The 22,874-nt window shown below is 34.9% G+C and overlaps 1 protein-coding gene and 1 pseudogene across 1 annotated transcript; both read left to right on the plus strand.

The window, feature by feature from the left end:
• Nucleotides 1–457: 457 nt before the first annotated feature.
• LOC18589459 (plant intracellular Ras-group-related LRR protein 6-like) lies at nucleotides 458–4,644 on the plus strand. The gene is made up of 3 exons (XM_007014441.3): nucleotides 458–1,023; nucleotides 3,394–3,563; nucleotides 3,747–4,644. The coding sequence occupies exons 1-3, from the start codon at nucleotides 814–816 to the stop codon at nucleotides 4,429–4,431; spliced, it is 1,065 nt and encodes a 354-aa protein (XP_007014503.3). The 5' UTR covers nucleotides 458–813; the 3' UTR covers nucleotides 4,432–4,644.
• Nucleotides 4,645–6,268: 1,624 nt separating this feature from the next.
• The window catches only part of LOC18589460 (choline monooxygenase, chloroplastic-like), a 31,182-nt pseudogene continuing 14,576 nt past the window's right edge, over nucleotides 6,269–22,874 (plus strand).

Genomic DNA, 22,874 nt, shown 5'->3' on the forward strand with positions numbered 1-22,874 from the left:
ATTATCAAACTTATATTAAGTTTTTCTGCAACAAAACAACATTTAAGAAGAATTTGAAGAAGGTGGAGAGAATAATTGCAAATTGTTTTTCTTTTTGTTTTTTCACACAATCTTCAAAAAATCAGATAATCCTATTTATAAGTAAAGATGCTTATTCCCGACACACATAAGACAACTATCTATTCCTAACAAACATAATTATTTAAATAAATAAATTTAATAATTTGGATAAACATAATTATTGTACAATCAGAATCATTCATTTTCATTATTGTTAATGCCAAGGCTCAGCACAAACAACCGAAAAGATAAGAGTATGTAAATGCCGTCCTTAGAAAGAGTTGAAGTTGGTGATAGCAGTGATTCGTTTTCAGTCTTCCCCAGGGGCCATGATTGGTTGGTAGGTAATTTCATATAACGTGTGTAAGTACGATATGATAAAAGTAATCCAAGTTGGATTTAGTCTAAAGACTGAATAATGAGACAGGAGATCGAGATCCGCGGGCAGCCGAAGAGAAACTAAAGGACGGGATGGTTTGACTTTTTAAAGTGGGAGACGTGGCCACGCAACCCCCTAAACATACGGCTCTTTGTACTTTTTCTTCCTTCTGTTTCAGTCTTTGGACATACGTCATGCACATCTCTTGTCTTATTCTATTTCTTCCTCACTGCTCCTCCGTACGTCCTTGCAATTAATTCCCCTTATAAAACCAACAACGATTCAAATCAAAATCCCTTTTCTTTGCTTTCCTCGTCTTCTTTTCTTTCTCTTCTATTACAAATTCTGACACTTTTGGGACAAGTCTTAATAAAATGATGTACGAACAGCAACAGCAGCAGCAGCAGCAGCAAGTGAGAATGGCCATGGGTTTGAGCGACAAGGGAGATCACAGAAGAAGATGTATAGAGGAAGAGAGGCTTGAGATTGTGGATTTGAGTGGGATGTCGTTGGATTCTCTTCCAAATCCTTCTCTGAATTTGGCTACTATTTGCAAGTTAGACCTCTCCAACAATAATCTCCAGGTATCCCTTTCACCTTTCAATTATTCCCTCATATTAGGTTCTCAAAACTTTTTGGATCACATGCATGATCAAATACAAGCACGCACCTGTGTTTCCTGTTTGTGAGGATTGGTATCGGTGCATGACTCATCACTACTCGGAAACGAAGGGCCTCCAATCCCTTTGGTCAACTTATCATTCTATATATATATATTCCTCCCTCATAAGCTAAATACATCTATAATCACCGATCATGTATAATAGCACAAACCATAAACTATCCATATATTTTTTTATTAGTGAACAAAAACTGTTCAAATAGAGAGGAATAAGATTCTAAAATTCTCGTATTTCATCTTTTTATGTTATTAACAATAATTATGAGCCTTTAAAAAAAACAATAATTATGAGTAATATTAGGATCATATTCTAAATTTTTATTTATCGTATGGTTAGTAATCATATTGATTTCATATTTAAGTTTTATCAATCGATTTTTTTTATTGGTTAAACTTACAATTTATACGTACATGAAGGAAATTAAGGCCCTCTTAATAAATTATCTCTCTATATTTTCTGGCTTTTGTTTCCTTCATATCGCTCTCACATCTTACAGTACTTGATTACAAATATTCAACAATATTTGCATCTGATGCAGTTATCCTATTCCAGTCAAAGCAGCCTAAAAGTAGTTAAAAACCTTGGTTACCTTAATTGTCGTTTTCAAGTTCTGCCGTCCATTGTTAAATATATAAAATTTTTTCCATCCACAAACAAGTAAATTGCCTGTCTTATGTTTATTTTCTTTTAAAATCCTTTAATATGAAGTGCAAACAAAGAAAACAAGTAATTATATGTGCTAGAGAGAAACGACAGCGCTTCAATAGAGCTATATTAATTCTCTACTTAAAACATTAAATGTCTTAAAATATTATAAAAGAAAAAAGGAATATCCTATAATATTTATAGGAATGTAAATAAAATAAAAGATTTTAAATTAATTCTCGTTTACTAGTTATACATAAATCAGGGTGTTTGTTAATTAATTCACCTGTTCTTTGGGTGCGCCTATTATCGAGTGCCTAAAATTGTACTTGATTAAACTTTAGACACCCGATAAGCCGCAGTTAATGCTTTTAGTAGAAAGCCACAGTCTTAATTTTTGACTTTACGGGGGTATAGTGCACGTTTCATTCGTGAATATTTTCTTACAGAAGTACCTTTTGAACACAATCCTTTTTAACAACACTTACATTTGGTCTCTCTCTTTTTCTTTTTATGCTTTTTTAGTTCTATTGTTTATTAAATAATTAAAACAAATGAATATTCCTCAAGTAAATAACTTGACTCAATTCTAATATAATAATATATATTTTAGTTTAAACTTGAGATTTCACTTTATAAATAAAAGTAAATGTATTTTGTTTTCTTATATTCATTCATGTATCACTATCATTTTAGGATTGAATATAAATTAAGTATTAAACTTAAAAAATTAGGATTTAGTTAGCTATACTATAGCACAACTAATAAGTACTAACACAAAAACAAGGTAAAATATAAAAATAAATAATAAGAATATGATGTTTGCTAAAAATACTAACAAATATATATAATTATTTTTCAATTTCCATTTGATTATTGTTTCCTTTTGAAAAGTAAAATAGTTAAGAAAATTATATTTTATATTAAAAAAATCTTTTTGCGTATTGCTTTAAACATATTTTTTACTTTTTATTTCTTAGAATAAAAATTAAGTTACAAAAATAAATAAAAAATTATCTTTTTGATGTAGATCTCCTGAAATACACTCCCGTCATTAACGGCTGATTTGTGGAATCACGGTTAAGGTTTGATACATGATGCTATATGTTTACTCCTATGTTTAATGACGTGGGAATAGTAAGGAGCAGCTTCTCAGTCTGCAATATTTCTTTCTTTCTTTTTTCCTTTTCCAAATTGTTTTCTTCATTGCTTCACCCATTTCATCATTTGTTCAAGTTAATTATCAAAGTGATAAGGATCAAATCTGATATTGCCCACCAGCATACGCTTTGGCAGATTTTAATATTGTTATCCCTCGCCAATTTGAGCTCTTGTTTTGTATATTTTCATCATCATTGGTCTTGGATTTTGTACCCGCCCTTTCCGACTGCCAATTGATTGTGACTTTATAAATATAAAAGTCTAGCTCTGATATAGAATGTAAGGCTAGAGTCGTACGAAATTTTGAGGTTTGAAAGTACGGTTTTGTTGCTGCTGACCAAGGGCCGGCTGCAAGTATTCAAGCAGCATTCTTTAATTTGTTTGACTTTTTAATAACCCCATTAATAAGTTGTAGTAGTAATATTTTGTGGATATAATATTCCTTCCTTTGAATTGACTTGACAGAGCATACCTGAGTCCCTGACCGCCAGATTACTCAACGTGTTGGTGTTTGATGTGCACTCCAATCAGCTTAAGTTTCTCCCAAACTCCATAGGTTGTCTGTCTAAGCTCAAGATTCTCAATGTTTCGGGCAACCTTCTCCAAACTCTCCCTAAAACTATTGAAAATTGCAGGTTTGTATTGTACATGATGGAATGGGAATAGGATTATCATTTGCCTTTATTATTACTGCATTTAGATATATTCATATTTTATAATCTGGTATTTTGAGTATCTTAATTAATATTTTTGTCAATATACATCCATGGACCTAACTAATAAATTGTTAAGCTGCAAATATCTCTTGCATTTGGCAGGTCATTGGACGAATTAAATGCTAATTTCAACAAGCTTACCATGCTGCCAGACACTATTGGATTTGAGTTGATCAACCTGAAGAAACTGTCAGTGAACTCAAACAAGCTGATTTTCCTTCCCCAATCCGTCACGCACCTGACTTCCCTACGTGTTCTGGATGCACGCCTGAATTGCCTCGGGTCTCTCCCTGAAGACTTGGAGAACTTAATCAACCTGGAGGTTCTCAATGTAAGCCAAAACTTCCAGTACCTTGAAAACCTACCATACTCCGTTGGCCTCCTCGTTTCTCTTGTGGAATTGGACGTTAGTTACAACAAAATAACAAGCTTGCCTGACTCCATCGGATGCCTGAAGAAGCTTCAGAAGCTTTGCGTGGAAGGGAACCCCATGGTTTCACCACCAATGGAGGTTTTCGAGCAGAGCTTGCATGCTGTGAAGGAATACTTGAGTGAGAAAATGAATGCAGGGCACAAAAGCCCCCAAAAGAAGAAATATTCATGGGTTGGGAAGTTGGTAAAATGTGGGACCTTCAATGGGCACATGATGAGGGGCGGAACCCACGGGGAGCGAGAGGGGTTCGTCATGTCGGAATATAGGTCCATCGAAGGGCTAGCTTCACCTCGGTACATGGGGATGTTCTCACCGCGCCGGCTCTTCTCGCCCCGTACTTACTTTAGCGGATGAGGAAAAGAAAACTCTTCTACAGTTTGAAAATGTTTGCTTGAGTGGTTTATATTATAGTCAGTGATTGTAGATTAATTTGGGATGATAAACCATATATAAGCAAGTGGGTTTAAGTTTAGCATGGCTGAAATTGCAAGTCTTCCATGTCTGTATTTGATCTGTAGATGAGCATAGTGTATATATCATGTATCCTACTCCAACAGCTTTTATTAATTGCTCTCGTCCTTGCTTCTTTAATTATATTTCTATATATTGTACATACTATTTTGATCATTAGTCAAATCAACTGAGTTTGCTGCTCAGTAAAAATGTATATAGACACAACTATGGCTCATGTTGTGTTGTCCGAATGGAGTCTCTTGAGCAGTGAATGGTATAATTAGGTCTTTTCTTTTTTATCATTGCTTTCCTACTTATTATTATAGCAGTAGGAAAATTATGTAAGTAGTTTTTGTCGTGGGATCATCTACATATAGGATTAAAAGAGGTTCAAATTCGAATAACCTTTCAAAAGTAGTCGAACGGGTGCAAGGAGAAATGAAAACTGTGAGATTGGCATGTGCTTGGAGTTTATAAAAAGCTCTTGCATATCAAGATATTGTAATCAACTGTAAACCGTGGGCACTGTTAGGGATTAAATCTTTGCTGAATGTACAACTTTTAAGAGGCTTGGGAGTGTACACAACGGTGAATTTCACTTTGTTTATATGGGGTGTAGAGTGTTGTTGAGGTTTTATGAAATATGATTTCATGTTTGTGGTGTGGTTGTCGATGTAGGTGCCTATAGCTTTGAGAGTCATTACTCAAATGAGTTTTCAAAGCTGTCCAATTTTGAAGCAATCTTTTGGGCTCTACAGTTGAGCTATATCTTTAAATTATCTTTTTATGAATATTGAGAATTAGATTTTAAAGAAGATACCGAAAATCCACTAACATGCAAACATGTGGCTGCCTTCATAAACATTAATTGCATATTCCACTAAAAGCTTGCTTTAGTCAGCTCAGATGTATTATTGCAATCATTGATTCTATACCAAAAAATCCCAATGATTGATTGTATGACAGATGGTTAGAACAATTTTCAAGTTATTTTGAATATAATCAAAGTGAAAGCTTCAAATAAGTAGAAGTAGAACTACAAAAAGAGGATTCCGCACTGTATTTGGGGAAATTTTAGGAAAACCGGATGTTGGACGTTTCACACTGTTGTTGGTATAGATATTGGGAGTAAACCTGGCAATTTGATTTTAGTCACACAATTAAAGGTTCTCACCCTTGTTATTTACTGAAGAGATGAGGAAGGACACCAACTTAAAAGAACTTCTTGAGTTAAAACCAAACTTGGAATTAAAGGTGCTAGAAAGATAAACAAGTCACCGAAAAGATATACAAATCCTATTAGGTAAATTAAGTATTGAAAAGCAAACAAATGCTAAAAGGTAAAGGTGCTTGAAAGGAAAATTGAACTGAAAATTAATGTTGCTAAAAAGGTAATTAAACTTTGAAAGATAAAACAATTGCTTTAAGATAAAGGCTTAAATCTTAAAGCAATTGTTTTATCTTTCAAAGTTTAATAAATGAGGAGAGTACGGTGATGTGTGCACGATGGTGGTGACTTCGGCAAAAGACGACCTTAGAGATTTAAAAATGATGAGAGTACGAGTGATGCGTGCACAGCCGGTGGCAACTTTCAGCGGATGACGACCTCAGAAGATTGGTAGTCAGGCTACCGGAGAACTTATAAATAGTGGAAGATAGACTATTTTTGGTGTATGTGGGAAATTTAAGCTCAAGGTCTTCCTGAAGACAATTGACTGAAATCTTCCATGATTTCGGAATGGTTGTGGATGCCTTCACATGGAAATCTTGTCGGACTCAAGAGCCTAACAGTAGGCCAACCTTTGCCTTTGTCAGAAACTGGCTGACAGAGGAAATGAGGAAGGCCATTTTGCAAGCCAATTATAAGGTGATTGATGGTTGCCAAATTATCGTAAACAGGACAATCTCCGTGAAAACTGCGAATCAATCTAAAGTTGGCAAAGTAGAGAACGAGGGCCAACAAAAAAAATTTTCAAGGAGGCCTTGATTCAAGGTCCTAAAAATTATTCAAGCCAACTACAAAACAAAGATAAGTCAACTAATTCTCTATTTAAGAAGATAGTCCAGTTAGTAGACATTCATGTGGATGTTGCAGACAGTGATATCAAATGGACCAAAAGAAGTGTCGTTGCTTGTATGAAGGAAGCCTTTTCTCTCAAGTCTATTCAATCAAGATTCATCCAAGAAGGCATTCCCGTTTCCTTACACCCTCTTGGTGTCTTTAAGCCACTCATCAACTTTAGTGATGTGGAGGAAATGAAAATAGAGAGCTACTCAGACATTTTCACTATCTGGTTTCGCATTATTACCCCATACTCCCTTATACTAGAGAGAGACCAACAACCCATCTGAATCACAATTGAAAACCTTTCCCCCATCTTTGGTGTGAAACCACTTTCAAGAAAATTGGGAGCCTCTGTGGTAAGGTTATTAAAGTCAGTAGTACCACATGTTCTTTACAAAAGTTTGACTTTGCCAAGGTGTTGGTTGTGTTAGAGGAAGGGAGGAGCATTCTATAGTCGACCTCAATTTGATTTATTAGCTCAATTTTAGTTCTCTTCCCCTTTCCGGGAAATCACTAAAATAATATTATCCTGGTCCTTGGGCCACGCTTAGCTGTGGAAAACTGGTGTGCTTTATGTTGTCCATTTAACAAACGATGCCCTGTTTTCTGATTCCAGCAGTTAAATAGGCTCAATTTTCACATATAAGAACAAATGAAGGTTCATCGTCCTTATGCAGATTGGGAAATGTAGAGTTTGTGGTCTGCCGGGATGATAATGGGAACATTGCTGCTTTTCACAATGTCTGTAGACATCATGCCTCTCTTCTTGTGTCTGGAAGTGGGAAAAAGTCTTGTTTTACATGCCCTTACCGTGTAAGTCTCTTTGAATCCCGTCTGATTGACTTAAGAATATCTTGTTTTTTTCTATGTTTTTGCTGTTGATTTGTTTTAGTTTCTTTGATTTCTGTTTTATGAGAAAGTTTATCCTTAGCTGCGATGGGACTTCCTCTCAGATACCTACCTAAGATCCCCTTTTTGCTTTGAAGTTTCAGCGGCCGGTAAAATGTAAAGCAATTGATTCAGAGTTTTGCCCTACATTTTACACACATAAAACCAGTTACCAGCAGATATTTTGCTTCAAATTGAGTTCTCTGCCTTATAATTTGTTCTAAATTTATTATGATAAGCTTAAAGAAGAGTTGTAATAAGAGAAGATTATGTACAATATAAGATGCATTGAAAATACTATTAAAGAGAAAGGCTCTTTCTACACTTCCAGAAGAATGGTAATCATGGCCAAGCTGAAAACTTTGTGCCTGTTCTCTAAAGCTAACAAGGTTTTGATAGGTTTTTACTTCATATTTTGGGTCGTCTAAGAGAAATCTTAAGTTCTCCTTTAACAATCCACCTGCTCAATTTATGTCAATTGTTTCATTTGCTCTCATCACCAAAATGCTACTTTACATCCAGAGTTCTCACCTAAAGTGGAAAATCCTCACAAATGAATTTGTGGCAAAATAAAACTTCCTCTCATGGATCAAATTTTTTGTAAGTGACATTTGTTAACAACAAAGAAGAATATAATGCTCTGTTAAAGGGTAGTAGAATTGAGGTGAACAAAGTTACTTTGTTATTAATGAATAAGGTCTTATATTCACTTTGATAAGAACAGCACATATATATCAAGTGATACAACATTAATTAAACACTAACACTTGTTCTTGATCTATTAACAAGTTTAAAACATTTAACAAAACAGCTTCATGCAACTTAACACATACAGTCATAGAGTTTAAGCAAAAGACTCTTATTTTTACACAGAATCTTAGTGGATTACATATGCCTTTATGTCCACGTTGATGCAAGCATTACAAGTTAACATTCTCCCTTAATGCTTACATTGACTATCTTTATTCTCTCTTTGTGATATTCAAACTTCTGTTTGCTCAATGACTTAGTCATTATGTCGATCAGTTGATCATCTGAGCAACAATGAGAGATAGCAATTTCACCTTGCTGTTTTGCTTGCCTCAGTGAGTGATACTCAACACTGATGTGTTTTGTAAGTCTGTGGAACACAGGATTTTTACCATAGCTATAGTAGATTTATTACAACAAATAAATCTGATGCAGTTGTCTACGGGAATCCCAGGTCATGGAGAATTTTTCTTGACCAAATTGCTTGGTTTGTTGTTGTTGCAGCAGAGACATACTCAGCCTCTACTAAGGATTGAGCCACAGTCTCCTGTTTTTAAGAAAACCATGAAAGTACTCCATTTCCAATTGAGAAAACATAGCCGGAGGTACTCTTTGTATCATCAACAGAGCTGGCTCCATCACTATATAAATATCACATTAATTTGATTTCACCATATTGTGTGAATTTAAGTCCAAAGGTGATTGTACCATTCAAATACCTTATTACTCTCTTGGCTACAATGACATGTGATTGGCATGGTTGCTGCATGCACCTTGACAAAAATCTCATAGTATACATTATCTCGAGTCTTGTGGCACGGATGTATAACAAACATCCAATGAGACTCCTATATTCAGAAGGATTCTTCAATTTGACACTATCATTAAGAGATAAATTTTCATAAATAGGCAGGGAAGTGGATACACCTTTGCAATGGGCCATTTTGAATTGTTTAAGTACCTCTTTGACATAATTCTGTTGACATAATAGAATGCCATCATCTTCCTGCTTAACTTTAATTCTTAGAAAATATGATATTAACCCAAGATCAGACATGCTGAATTGTTTCTCCAATAACTCCTTGAGCTTATTAACCTGAGTTGAATTAACTCTAGTAATTAATAAATCATCAACGTACATAGACAGGATTAGAGGAGATTGATCTTTCTTTTTTAAAACATATAAAGTGGCCTTATTTAGACTCCTTTGGAAACCATGATTCACCAAAAATGAGTCGACCTCACTATACCAAGCTCGTGGAGCTTGCTTTAAACCATACAAAGCCTTGCGAAGTTGGTACACCTTGCCTTTATCAGATTCAATCTCGAAACTAAGTGGTTGCTCAATGTAGATTTCTTCATAAAGCTTTCCTTTTAAAAAAGCTAACTTTACATCAAGGTGATAGAGCTTCCACTTACAAGTTGGAGCAATGATAGTGATTAATTGAATGGTATCCATTCTTGCAATAGGAGCAAAGGTTTCCTGATAATCTATACTTGCCATTTGAGAATATCGTTTCACAACCAGGCGGGTTTTATACTTATTCAACAACCCATTTGAGTTGAGTTTCCTTTTGAAGATCCACTTAACATCGATCACATGTCTATATCTTGGTCTGTGTACCAATGACCAGGTATTATTTTTTTCTATCATCTTTAACTCTTCTTTCATTGCTGCCATCCATTTAGAATGATGAGCAACTTCCTCAAATGAAGCTAGTTTAACAAGAGCCAATTGACACCTGTCATACACATCTTTAATGGTTTGGGTCCCTCTTACAGTTTCATCATCTATGATTTGGTCAGCTTCTAGACCACTCCCATCTCCATCATCAATATTACTATTATCAATCGTATTGATTGGTGCATAACTGGTGCCTACGAGTTGTTGTTTTTCCCAATTCCACTCGCTATCTTCATCAAAAATGACATTTCTGGTGATTGAGACCTTCCCAAAATCAACCAAATAAACTCTATAAGCTTTAGCTTGCAAATTGTATCCAATGTGAATCCCAATTTGTGCCTTAGTGTCATGACCCAAATTTCGGGTCATGACCGGCACATGGGCCTTATAGACGTAGTCCACTAAGCCCAAGCAAGCCTATTAATCTGGCATATTCATCATTCCATCATAAACTACTAAGTCATATATCATAACTTAGAATCAAAATAATATTAAGCATTGCCACTTCATACTGGCATACCAAACAAGTGTATATACACTGTCTACACATGTATCTTAATAATTCACATTAGGTTTGTCTATACACAACAAAAGGAGACTCTATGTCCAGCAGAGAAACTTGACGAATGTATAACTACTAAATGCCAAGACACCTACCAATAGTCGAGTCTACAAATGTACTTCGACCTAGTTACTAGCTACCTCGTAATCTGAAAACATGAAGTTGAAAGCGGTGAGCATAACGAAAGGGAACAAGCATACCATAAGGAATGTTTAACGAAATCATGATGCATTCATTTTCTCAAAACAATGCAATTGTTTTGGCTCTTTTAAACCCCTCATGTAAACCCCACATGAGTAAATCACTTTACAAAGATCCATGCTCAACTATGGTACCAAAGAAATGGGAAATATGGCAAAAACCCACAAGTTAGCAAAATGGACAGAAAGGTTCTCATTGCAGTGAACTTCATTCTCGCTACAGCGAGAACCAAGTCTAGTGAAGGCCCTCAAACCCGAGAGTTTCTCGCTGTAGCGAGTTTCAAAACATCAAGGAAAAAGTCTCCTTTTCCCTTAAAACAAGCCATCCTGCTAAAATAACAATAGCAACATGTAACACATGTAAACTCCCAAATTTCAACAAATCAAATGCTCACATATTTGCATTTACAACCATATACCTATCATCATCATGCACACCATCCCATCATCATCATCATGAACACCATCCCATCATCATCATTCCCAACTCATGCGCACTCCCTACTCGCACATGGCTAGGTCATCACCAGGTTATGCGCACTCCCTACTCGCACATAACTAGGTCATCACCGGGTTATGTGCACTCCCTACTCGCATATAACCAGGTCATCATCGGCTTATGCGCACTCCCTACTCGCACATAGCCGAGTCAATATCATTACACAACAATGTATTCATATATATATATCAACACAATGTGGTAGTGCATGAATCAATAATAGTCACATGTCATAACATGAAGAAATACTTGTTTTTATGAAAAGCTTGTTCCTAAGGCACTTGTTTTTATGAAACGCTGGATAATCCATTCAAATGTTTGACAAATACATTATATCTCCAAAACAAGTTTTGAAATGCAAGTCCACTCATCGGTATTAGGAGTAGAAATACTCCTATTTTCAATCTGCGGGTACAGTCCTTTACCCGTATCTAATGGCTCACCACCTAACCATAATCCATGACACATATTCTAATTAAATTATGTCTAACAGCCATAAGCTATTTCAAGCTCGATATATATATGATATGAAATGAAAAATGCACGGGTAGCCATCTAGACTTAGTATTCGCCTAAGTCGATTTTTCATCCGATAAATTGGCCAATGCGTCCAATTTCACTCCAACTTGCTCCATTTCTTTTCCAATCCCTCAATTCACCAAGCACAAACTAATTAACACACAATTAGGTAAAATTTATCTTCATTTTTCTTCTTGGAACTTTGGCCAACAATGGTACACTAACTCTGTGATTTTTCCTACTTAATTTTCTCACCATTATTCATTAATTCCTACACCAAAAACTATTATTTCTTAATCACATCACCTAGAATAACATCCCATTCTTCCTCATTATTCACTTAGAGAATTCGGCTATTGATGGGCACCAAACCTTTGGTGGTTTATGCTACACATCATTAATCACCTAAAAACACTAACATACCTAAAAATCAAACCAATCTAAGATCATTCTCTCTCCATACCCATTTTGCCTACCACTTATTCACTATGAAATCATGTTTCTCAACCATAGAAATAAGAAAATAAAGCATGGGTATTGTAAATCTCAATTAAAAATAAAGAATTTTTGCTTTACCTTGCTTAATTCCTTGGAATCCCACACTTTTTCTTCAATTTTCCCACCTAGGGTTTGTGTTCTTTCCTTTCCTCTTCACTTCTTGCTTTGGCCAGCCATATGGGTGAGACTAAGAGAGTTTTAAATAGATTTTACAAAGAAATTCTAGAATGATCCAAGCTTGACACATGGCATGTTTCCATTGGTCCATGTGTAATACTTATCCATTAAGCAATCTCTCTCCATCACATAAAATGTTTCAATTATCCACAATGTAAAATGTTAATGGCGAGACTAAGAGAGTTTAAATAGATTTTACAAGGAAATTCTAGAATGATCCAAGCTTGACACATGGCATGTTTCCATTGGTCCATGTGTAATACTTATCCATTAAGTAATCTCTCTCCACCACATAAAATGTTTTAATTATCTACAATGTAAACTGTTAATGGCTGAAATCCATGGGCATGACAAGTGTTAGTTGGTGTAAAATTCCAAAATTCCAACTTTGCCCCCGTAAACTCGTAAAATTACCGTTTTGCCCCTAGAACATGAAAATCATCAAAAATTTTATTTCCTTGTCATTTCACCCATATTTTCATCATTCATTTATGCTTTAGGCCCACTTAAGCCATAATATTGTTTAGAACTTACTTTTATGGGCTTATTGAGAAAATGACGAAATTACCCCTAATTAGGGGTATCGCGTATATTTCTATCTACGAGTCTATAAAGGTCAAGGTCTCACACTTAGGTTCGAGTTTGTCTCTTAGTTGTTTAGGAATGTGTTGATAGCATAGGCAATCAAAAACTCTCAGATGATCCACTGATGGTTTAATACCGTACCATGCCTCATGAGGAGTCATTCTTTGAGTAAAACGATTAGGCAGAATATTAAGAAGATAGGTTACTGTATTTACTGCTTCTACCTAGAATCTTTTGGGAAGATTCTTTTCATAGAGCAAACACCTTGACATTTCCAGTATAGTTTGATTCTTTTTCTCATTGACTCCATTTTATTGAGGGCAATAAGGAGCAGTGAAATGATGAAGAATATCTTCTTTGTCCAAGTATTGAGTGAACCCAAACGATGAGTATTCACCACCATTAGTAGATCTCAACACCTTAATCTTCTTCTTTGTTTCAACTTCAACTTAAGCTTCAAACTTCAAGAAGTAGCAAAACACTTTTGATTTCTCCTTCATGAAGTAAATCCAACAGAACCTGGTGAAGTCATCAATGAAAATAAGGTAGTACCTACTTCTATTTAAGGAAGCTTCACTCAAAGAGCCCTCTACATCTATATGTACCGATCTTAGCTTGTCACTAGCTCTGCTTAAACTAGTTAAAGCGTATGGTCTTCGAATAATTTTCCAAATTGGCATGTCTTGCAAATTAGACCACCACTTGAAAACTTGGGAATGTCATTCACTAAATTTAAAGAACTAAGATGTTTTAAAGAGGCATAATTACGGTGGCCTAATCTTTTATGCCAGAGAGTTGCTGAATTTGAATCATGCTTAGTAGCGTGCATGCATACATTATTCCAATTCACTGCAAAACAGTTATGTTTCATTGGTACATTCATTAAGAAATCACCTGAAGGAGTATAGATGGTGCATGATTTATCTTTGAAAATTAAAATATAATTATCATTTAACATTTAACCCACGCAAAGTAAATTTTGGGTTATTTTAGGTGCCAACAAAACCTCATATACATACTTGATTCCTATTGCTGTGCTGACTGCTACTGATCCTTTCCCTACTACACAAAGGTACAGCCCCATTGCCAATCTTCACTGTTGAATGATAGTTGGCATCTAATTGAACAAACGGTGACTTTTTGGGGGTCATGTGGTTTGAAGCACCACTGTCAATCAACCATTGTTTTGCATCAGAGGTACTTGAATCGCTACCTACCATAAATAGGCATTTTTCAACAAACTCAACCTTTTCTGCAGTCTGACCGTGTTTCTCTTTGTTCTCAGTTTGCTTATTCTTGCAAACTCTCTCAACATGACCTTGTTGATTACAAGCCCTACATGTGACATTGGGTCTAAACCAGCAACTAGATTCTACATGTCTTTTTTTCTTGAAATGAAAGCAAGGTACATTTCTGTTCCTTCCATATTACTATTTGCCTACTAATAAAGTTCTCTTTCCTTCGTTGCCTTCTTTATAGATGACTCACCATGGGTCTTACCCTTCATTTTAGCAATCAATGCATGCTTAACATTCTCATCATTTCTAATTACTCTCCTATTCTCAGTTACCTGTAATGCATTAACAAGTTCTGTCAATGTTATCTTGGAAAGATCCTTGGCTTGTTGTAATGAAGATATCTTGGATTCAAACTGTTTAGGCAAGCTTATAAGCACCTTATCCACCACACGATCCTCTAGAAATTTGCCTCCCAAAATTATAACTTAGTTTACAATCCTCTCCACCTTGTTTTTATAGTCCTTCACACTATCAGTATCTTTCATTTTGAGAGCCTCAAGCTCTTGTATTGGTTTCATCACCTATTGATGTCGAGTATGACCAGAACATTAGAATGTAACTTTAAGTTTTTCCTAAGTTTCTCTTGCTGACTTGCATGCCATTATCCTTAAGAATATGGGTTCAGTGACTGATCCATGAATGAATGACAGTGCCCTATACCTCTTTACAATTTCTTCACTGTATTGCTTAATTTGAGTAGCACTTACATTTTTCCTCTAGCAAGGGACTTCAGTTCTGGACTCAATCACATCCCAAAGGTCATAACCTCTTAGATAGGCTTCCATTTTTACAAATCATGAGGGATAATTATCATTATTAAACGGAGGAGAAGCTAGATGGCTTGTTGTCGTGGTGGTGGCCATTTAATTTTCAAGTAACTTGCTGAGGCTTTTTAAGGCTATTAAACTCAGAAGGGCAAACTTATTTAGACTTAACCACAGTCCTTCAAGACATCAAAGGGTGCTATAATACCATGTTAACAACAAGGGAAATAGAATAGAGGTGAACAGAGTTACTTTGTTATTAACGAATAAGGTCTTATATTCAGATTGATAAGAACAACACATATATATATATATCAAGTGATACAACACTAATTAAACACTAACACTTGTTCTTGATCCATTAACAAGTGTAAAATATTTAACAAGACCACTTCATGCAGCTTAACAAGTAAAGTCATAGAGTTTAAACAAAAGACTCTTATTTTGCACAGAATCCTAGTAGATTACATATGCCTTCATGTCAACGTGGATACAAGCATTACAAGTTAACAACATCCACCCACCAATTATGCACTTTTACAAATTAAAATGTGCAGAATTTCTGATGGTGACTGAAAACATCAAATAGAGAACTACAAATCAAGTATTGTCCTTTACTTCCCATTTACTGCTAAGATGACAACTAGTATCAAGTGTTGTCTTTTACTTCCCATTTACTGCTAAGATGACAATCGGTTTACTTACTAGATATCCAATTTTTTCTACAGGGATGGACGTATGGGTTAAATGGAGTGCTTTGTAAGGCAACTAGAATTTCAGGAATATAGGATTGCATTAGAAATGTATGCTGTTGTGCACTTAATATAATTGTTGCCTTCTTGTTAGTTCAATAGCAATATATTTCCAATTAATGGAATACCTTGGTTGATATATGTTGCAATTGATGGTAAGAATTTGGACTTATACCAATAAAAGTTGCTACTTAGGGACCATTTTTGCTTCTCAATATGGAAAAGGAGAGTTTACGTAAGGATGACATTGGTACTAACAGCTTTGCTAATGAATGGCTTGGTAGTTGCTTAGAAATATTAAGCCTCAATGGGGTTGATTCCCCACTAGCTTATGTTTATAGACGTGAATACATTATTAAATGTAACTGGAAGGTGTGTCTCAGTTGCTAATGGAAGATTCTTCAATTTTGTTTGTCTCGATTGGCATTTTATGAGGACATGTATACATATACACATTCATATATACATATACATAAATATTTATATATACACATACATATGTACATATACATATATATATATATTTATATATACACATACATATATATATGTATACATGTGTGTATATGTATGTGTGTCTGTATAGAGAGAAAGAGAGAGAGAGAGAGAGAGAGAGAGATAGGGATGAGCTTTTTGTTGCTTTAAAAAAGTTATGTCTCTTCAAGCCCATGTTTTGTGTCGCATTCAAGATTAATTTAGTATTTTAAATACCACAAACAATGATATTTTGTCTTGAACATAACATTCAGCATTCTCCAATTTAATGGTTATAGCGTTGTTGTGCAAGTTTGATGGACATATACACAAATTGCTAGCAATCTTTTATTTCCTACTTGTAGGTATTCTGTGACAACTACTTTGATGGTGGTTACCATGTACCATACGCGCACAAAGGCCTTGCATCTGGTCTTACACTTGATTCATATACGACCTCATTATGCCTCTATCTGATTTTTCTTTTTGGACAATTTCTTTTTAGAATTCTATAATGTTACAAGGACATATATGCATACATTAGGTTTGATGTGTTTGAATGAGATTTGTTTCAATATCTCTTTTTCACGTTGTGATTTAAATGATTTTCACTTCATTATGTCAATGATTATTGTTTATGAAACAATTTTACGGAAAAGTTAGCATCCAAAAAGGTGGCTCTAAAGAAATGAAAGATGATAGGCTTGGATCAAATGCTTTATATACTTTTATCTATCCAAATTTCATTATTAATAGGTCTTTATTACTTCCATCTACATTTTATCCTCACCCCTCTTCTTCCCACTCTTTCCAATAAAGTATATTTTTTATGGACTTATAGGTATGGACCTTGACGGACACCAATCTGGTAATCCCATTAGGACTTAGGATATGACTAGTAGTATTTGACTATTTTCTTGAAGCTTCTCTTAATGTAATTTTATTTAGACTTTTGCTAACCTTAAAGTTACTATATTAAGTAATATCTTCTTCCAATGCATTTAATTCATCATATTTTCTATTAATCGTTGCAATTTATACAAGAATATTGTTGTAAATAGTATATTAACAAACCTAAAAGATTGCCTTTCGAGTACTCATTAGCAAAATCCTTTTACTTATTCATGCATTTTGTGATATAATCATGATCATACTTATAGAATATCAAACATGCAAAAATGTAATGTAAATAATGGATCATTCTATGCATGTGAATGGTTTCATTTTGTAACTATCAACTATATATGTTTTGACATTTACTGTAATTAATCAAAGGATGAATAAATCGTATAAAATGACACAACTTGTCCAAGGCTTGTTCTAAGGATTCTCCGTATGTTGATAACTCAAGCTAGTCAAAATACATCGAACAAACCTAATTTGAAATGTTTAATTACTGGGCTTGAATAGCAATGTGTGTTTTTAGTTTTCACTCTCGTAATCTATAGGACAAAGTAATACCTTGGACCAGATGCAAGAGGTTTGGATTTGCACCGTGTTGCTTTCTTAGCTAAGCATACTTTTGGCAGTTGATGCAGAACAAAAAAAGATAACCGCATCAATTTTCCTTGTTGAAGACTTGGAATTTGAGGCTCATGAGTAACTTTTAGAAGGACCAAAAAAGCCTCTCAACCCAAAATTCTTCTATTGAAACAAAGTTCAGAGTTTCTTTAAGGGTAAATTACAAAAAGGCACCCTGTGGTTTGCAATAAGATAAAATTGTCCCATGAGGTTTGAAATGTCAATTACCTTGGGGTAATTTGTTAAGCTAACATTTAACACCATTAACTTATTTCCCTTTTTACTTTTTGCTAACTACCTTTAGGCTAAATCCATTAACATCTATAATTGCTTATAAGAAAATGTTAACAGTGTTAATAATTTCAACCAAAATAAAGCTCAGGGTGGTTGATTGCCAATTTTTAAACCTATGAAAGTAATTTTTTCTTAGCCAAACCTTAGTAATTTTTTTTCTTTTTTTAATCCTTTTTAATTTTCATATAACGACTTGTAAAGGAGATCTTAAATACCAAATAAAATCTTAGAGCTTGAGGCATCTTATTGGATACATGTTGTAGTGTCCATGGTGAGCATGAGAAGACTTGAAGGCACATTTTCTTTGAATGTGCTTTAAGTAAAAGGATTAGGTGCCGACTTTTCTAAAATTAACTAAATCCTTAGCAATCTAACATATGAGCTCAAATTCTTCAATAAGGAGTTAAACCCATACCTTAGAGGTTGGATTGCACAATTCTTAGCTCCAAATTCACTCCAAATAGCCTCAAGAATCAATTTGTGGCTTAGGGTTTCAAATGGTTAAAGAGAGAAAACATAAGTTATCAAAACTTAGTCCTTAGAAGTGAAAATCCTTACCTTTTGCACTTAGAATCCAAGATTTGTTGTTTTACTTCGAAGGTTTTGAAGGCCATGAAATTTGAGAGAAATGAGTGGAAAAATGAAGAGTTAGGAGACAAATGAAGAATTTTCAATTTTAAGGCTTTTAAGCCCCGTTTTAGGCTGACTGGGCAGCTTAGGATCGACTATGGAGTAGTCGATCCTAGACTAGAAACTTTTATTATTCACCCATTTCCCTTTCACAAGATCGATCAAGGAAGGTTTATAGTTGATCTTCCACCAGAATGTTCGTTTTTATTCAATTTTCCTTCACAAGATCGACTATGGAGGGTTGTTAGTCGATCCTGGACTAGAGTGTTTGCATTTCTTCCATTTTTTCCTTCCTAGCATTGACTATGGAGGGCCTATAGTCGATCTTGGACTAGAAAGCATGACTTCCCCTACTTTTTACTTCACAAGATCGACCCTTTATGCATTAGGATCGACTTCTTTGGTCCAGATTTGTTAAAATTGTTCCATTTAAAGTCTAAACCCATTCTAAATCTCTTCCACAACCTCATACCATTCATATATGACTCAAATCTTTTACTCATGTGAGACCTCAACCTCTATAGGCTTGTAACTAAGTATAGATGTAATAATACGAGCTAGGGGTAGTTTCGTCATTTTTTCTAATAAGCTTCCAAAAGAAATTTTTATGATATTTTAAGGCTTAAATGGGTATAAGACTGCATAAATGATGTGTGCTGATGAAAACACGAAGAAAACTAGAAGTTTCAACAATTTTCATAACAGGGGCAAAATGGTCATTTTTCACCTCAGGTTAAAATTTTAAGTTTTTATGAACTCGAACATGTCTAGACCATTATGGATCTTGTCCTAGTGTTAAAAGAGCAAAAAGATTGTATAAAAGATTGGAGGAGAATAAGTTAATTGGTGGAGGGGCATTTTTGTAATTTTAAGGGAAATGATAAGATTTACCTATAAATATCTTGAATTTCTAGTAGCTTCTAGAGATTTTCCAACAGCTGGTCTTCTTTTTCTTCTCCTTTCTCATGTTTCTTCAAAACTCCATGGAAGCTTGATTTGAAGCTTGAATGATTTTCTCTCTCTAACTCTAGTTTTCACACCTTTGAACCCTTTTGACTAGAACCTTTGAATTCTTTCATCCTTTCACTTCAAAACCCTTGATAAAGCTTATTTCCAAACTTTCTCTCACTAGTTGGGCATTCTAGAGAGAGAAAAAGAGAATTACTCCATTGATTGGAAGTAATTGGAAGAGAATTTGACTACAAAGGAGCCCTAGGGTAAGTAATGAACTAAGCTCAATTTTCAGCTGCAAAAAATGGCTAGTAATTGGGATTTATGAGCTGTTTTATTGTTGACTATGTTCATTACTTTTTAGTGATTAAGATAGTGAACATAGATAGTCGTTTAATGTGGTAATTGAAAACTAATTAAGAGATAGCTTTTAAAGTTCATAGTGTGTAAATTGATCTATTGTTTATGTTAATGTGATCTTAGGTTTTAAGGAAGCCCCATCATCTCATTTGGACAATTAGGGGAACTGGAGTCATCTAAAGGCTTTACAATCAATTGGTGAATGGATTGCCTTCAAAACTTATTTTGGGAATATAATGTATTTGACAAACGTTTGAATGATTTTATACGATTTTTCATGAAAATGAATGTCTTGGGAACAAGCTCTTGAGAAATGATTTAAGTTCTGATTTGTGGTTATTATGGATTTCTATGTGGTTGCACTATGTTGATATACATATATGCTTGAATATAATGTTGTGTAATTATATTGACTCGGCTATGTGCGAGTAGGGAGTGCACATAAGTCGAGGATGACTTAGTTATATGCGAGTAGGGAGTGTGCATAACCCGATGATGACCCAGCCATGTGTGAGTAGGGAGTGCGCATGAGCTGGTGAGGATGATGATGGGTATATGCGTATATATATATACATATGTAAATATGTGTGTTATAGGAAATTGATGGATAATGGTTTATGGTTGTAATGCATGTGAAACTTGACATGTTAAACCTTGAGAAATTGTTATGTGTTTGATATTGGTTTTGAACATTTCAAGCTAGGTGATTTTCTTTGGGAGAAAGGGAAATTTTCATTTGATGCCCTGTATTCGCTGCAACGAGAATCATTCTCGTTGCAGCAAGAAACTCTCAGGTTTTGAAAGGGTAGGCTGGCAGAAAACTCGTTGCAGTGAGGATGCATTTTCACTGCAGCGAGAATGACATTGTAGCTTCTCGCTGCAGCGAAATACATTCTCGTTGCAGCGAGAAACTTTCTGTTTCTAGGTTGCAATTTCGCTGCAATGAGATTGAATTTCACTGCAGCGAGAAACATTCTGTTTCTGGGTTACAATTTCGTTGAATCTCGCTGTAGCGAAAAACTTTCTGTTTTGGTCTCCTATCTTGTTCAATTGCTGCCCTATCTTTTACTTCTTTGCTACCATATCGGAGCATGGACTTCCAACATTAAGGATTAAATGAGTTAAGTTTAAAATGAGGAGGTTTAGTGAGATATCCTCGGCCAGTTGAGAAACCCTCGTTCGGTTAATAACTAAATCCCAATGTCGCTGCAGCGGAAAGGAATTCTCGTTGCAGTGTAACTACAGTGAGAATGCCTTTCTGCTGCAGCGAAGATTTGTTGTTGTATTTGACTTACTTGTGTAATATTGAAGCTTTCATTCTTCAAATGGTTCGTTATGTATGGGTTAATGATTTTCAAATGATTAATCATTTAAAGGCTTGATGAGGGGTTTTTAATAAGAATAGAAACAAATTGCATTGTTTTGAAAAAGAATGCATCATGATTTCATTAAAGATTCCTTATGGTATACTTGTTCCCTTCCTTGTTCACTCACTGGGTTTATACTCACCATTTTCAAATTCATGTTTTCAGATCACGAGGCAGCCGGTAACTAGGACAAGGTGTCCTTGTAAACCTGTGTCCATCTTTTGGTAGGTGTCTCGGTATTCAATAGTTGTACATTCATCCGAGTCCCTCCGCTGGAAGTCGAGTGTTATTTTGTTTTGTATAGACAAACTTAATGTAAATTATTAGAATACATGTTGTAGACATTGTATGTAAATTTTTAAGGAGTAATGCCAGTACGAGTTGGCAATGTATATCACTATTTTGATTCAAAAGTATGAAATATGACTTAGCGATATTTGATGGAATGATGAGTAGGATAAATCGATAGGCTTGCTTGGGCTTAATAGACTACGTTTATTGGGCCCTTGCGTCGGTCATGGCTCGAAAATTTGGGTCATGACAACTCAAATATGCAAACATAAGATCAAAACTCCAATCTAAGCATTAAACCTTTGGATTCCTCAAATATGTTCATAAAATTTTTGCCTAAGTATCATAAGGCATGCTTACTACATTTAACACATTTAGATATCATCAAAGAAATTTCCAAATATACAACAAATTTCAAGATCATTCTCTGTACACATAATAGTTCATATACATACTTCATAAGCATACACATCGGGTTCAAATTTACTCTTTAATATCTTAGCCTCTATTGCGTATAGGCAATGTCAATTAGGGGTGTTACATTCTCCCCTCCTTATAAAAATTTGTCTTCAAATTTTGTACAATTAAAGCAACCTCACACATTTAAATATATTTGAGTTCAAATTTATCTATAAGCATCTCAATGCTAAGTACCCCAAAGCTGATTCAAGGGCTATGTCATCACCCTCACAACTTAAAATCATAACTAATTGGCTGGGCATGGTTCATGCATCATACATGTCTCACTTGCAGTTACAGAGTATTAATCTCCATATCCTTAAAATATTACACATTAATGTTCCTTTAACTGTTACACTCATAATCATTAATCTAGTCAAATTCTGACAAGTCCATGTAATAATCTCTTAACACATTCCTGAGCACTCATATCGTAAGCTCATATAGACCATCCACTTATGGATGTTGAGTCGTACTTAAGATCCCAATTAGACATTTAAGGTGCTGTTTCTAGCCTTTCCTAAAACCAATTAATAATTGATGTCCCTTTTGAGTCTGTGCATACACATTGGATACATCCAAGCAAAGTTTTAGACAATTCATTGGGATAGTTCGCTAACCCTTCAAATAATTCATATGGCTCGCTTACTAGCATGGGCCTTGGCAATCTCTCCACTATTTTCATTTACTAGGGTCTACTTGTACCCCACCTTCAAACATCATATACTTTTCAAAAGCCAATATTGCTTAATCGGA

The sequence above is a fragment of the Theobroma cacao genome, chromosome 9 (assembly GCF_053813885.1).
Source record: "Theobroma cacao isolate CCN51 chromosome 9, ASM5381388v1, whole genome shotgun sequence".
Classification (NCBI taxonomy): domain Eukaryota; kingdom Viridiplantae; phylum Streptophyta; class Magnoliopsida; order Malvales; family Malvaceae; genus Theobroma; species Theobroma cacao.

Coding starts and splice junctions, on each gene's coding strand:
- LOC18589459 (XM_007014441.3), top strand. CDS start 814: ATGATGTACGAACAGCAACAGCAGCAGCAGCAGCAGCAAGTGAGAATG. Junction 1,024..3,393: donor TCTCCAACAATAATCTCCAG/GTATCCCTTTCA, acceptor TTGACTTGACAG/AGCATACCTGAGTCCCTGAC. Junction 3,564..3,746: donor AAAACTATTGAAAATTGCAG/GTTTGTATTGTA, acceptor TGCATTTGGCAG/GTCATTGGACGAATTAAATG.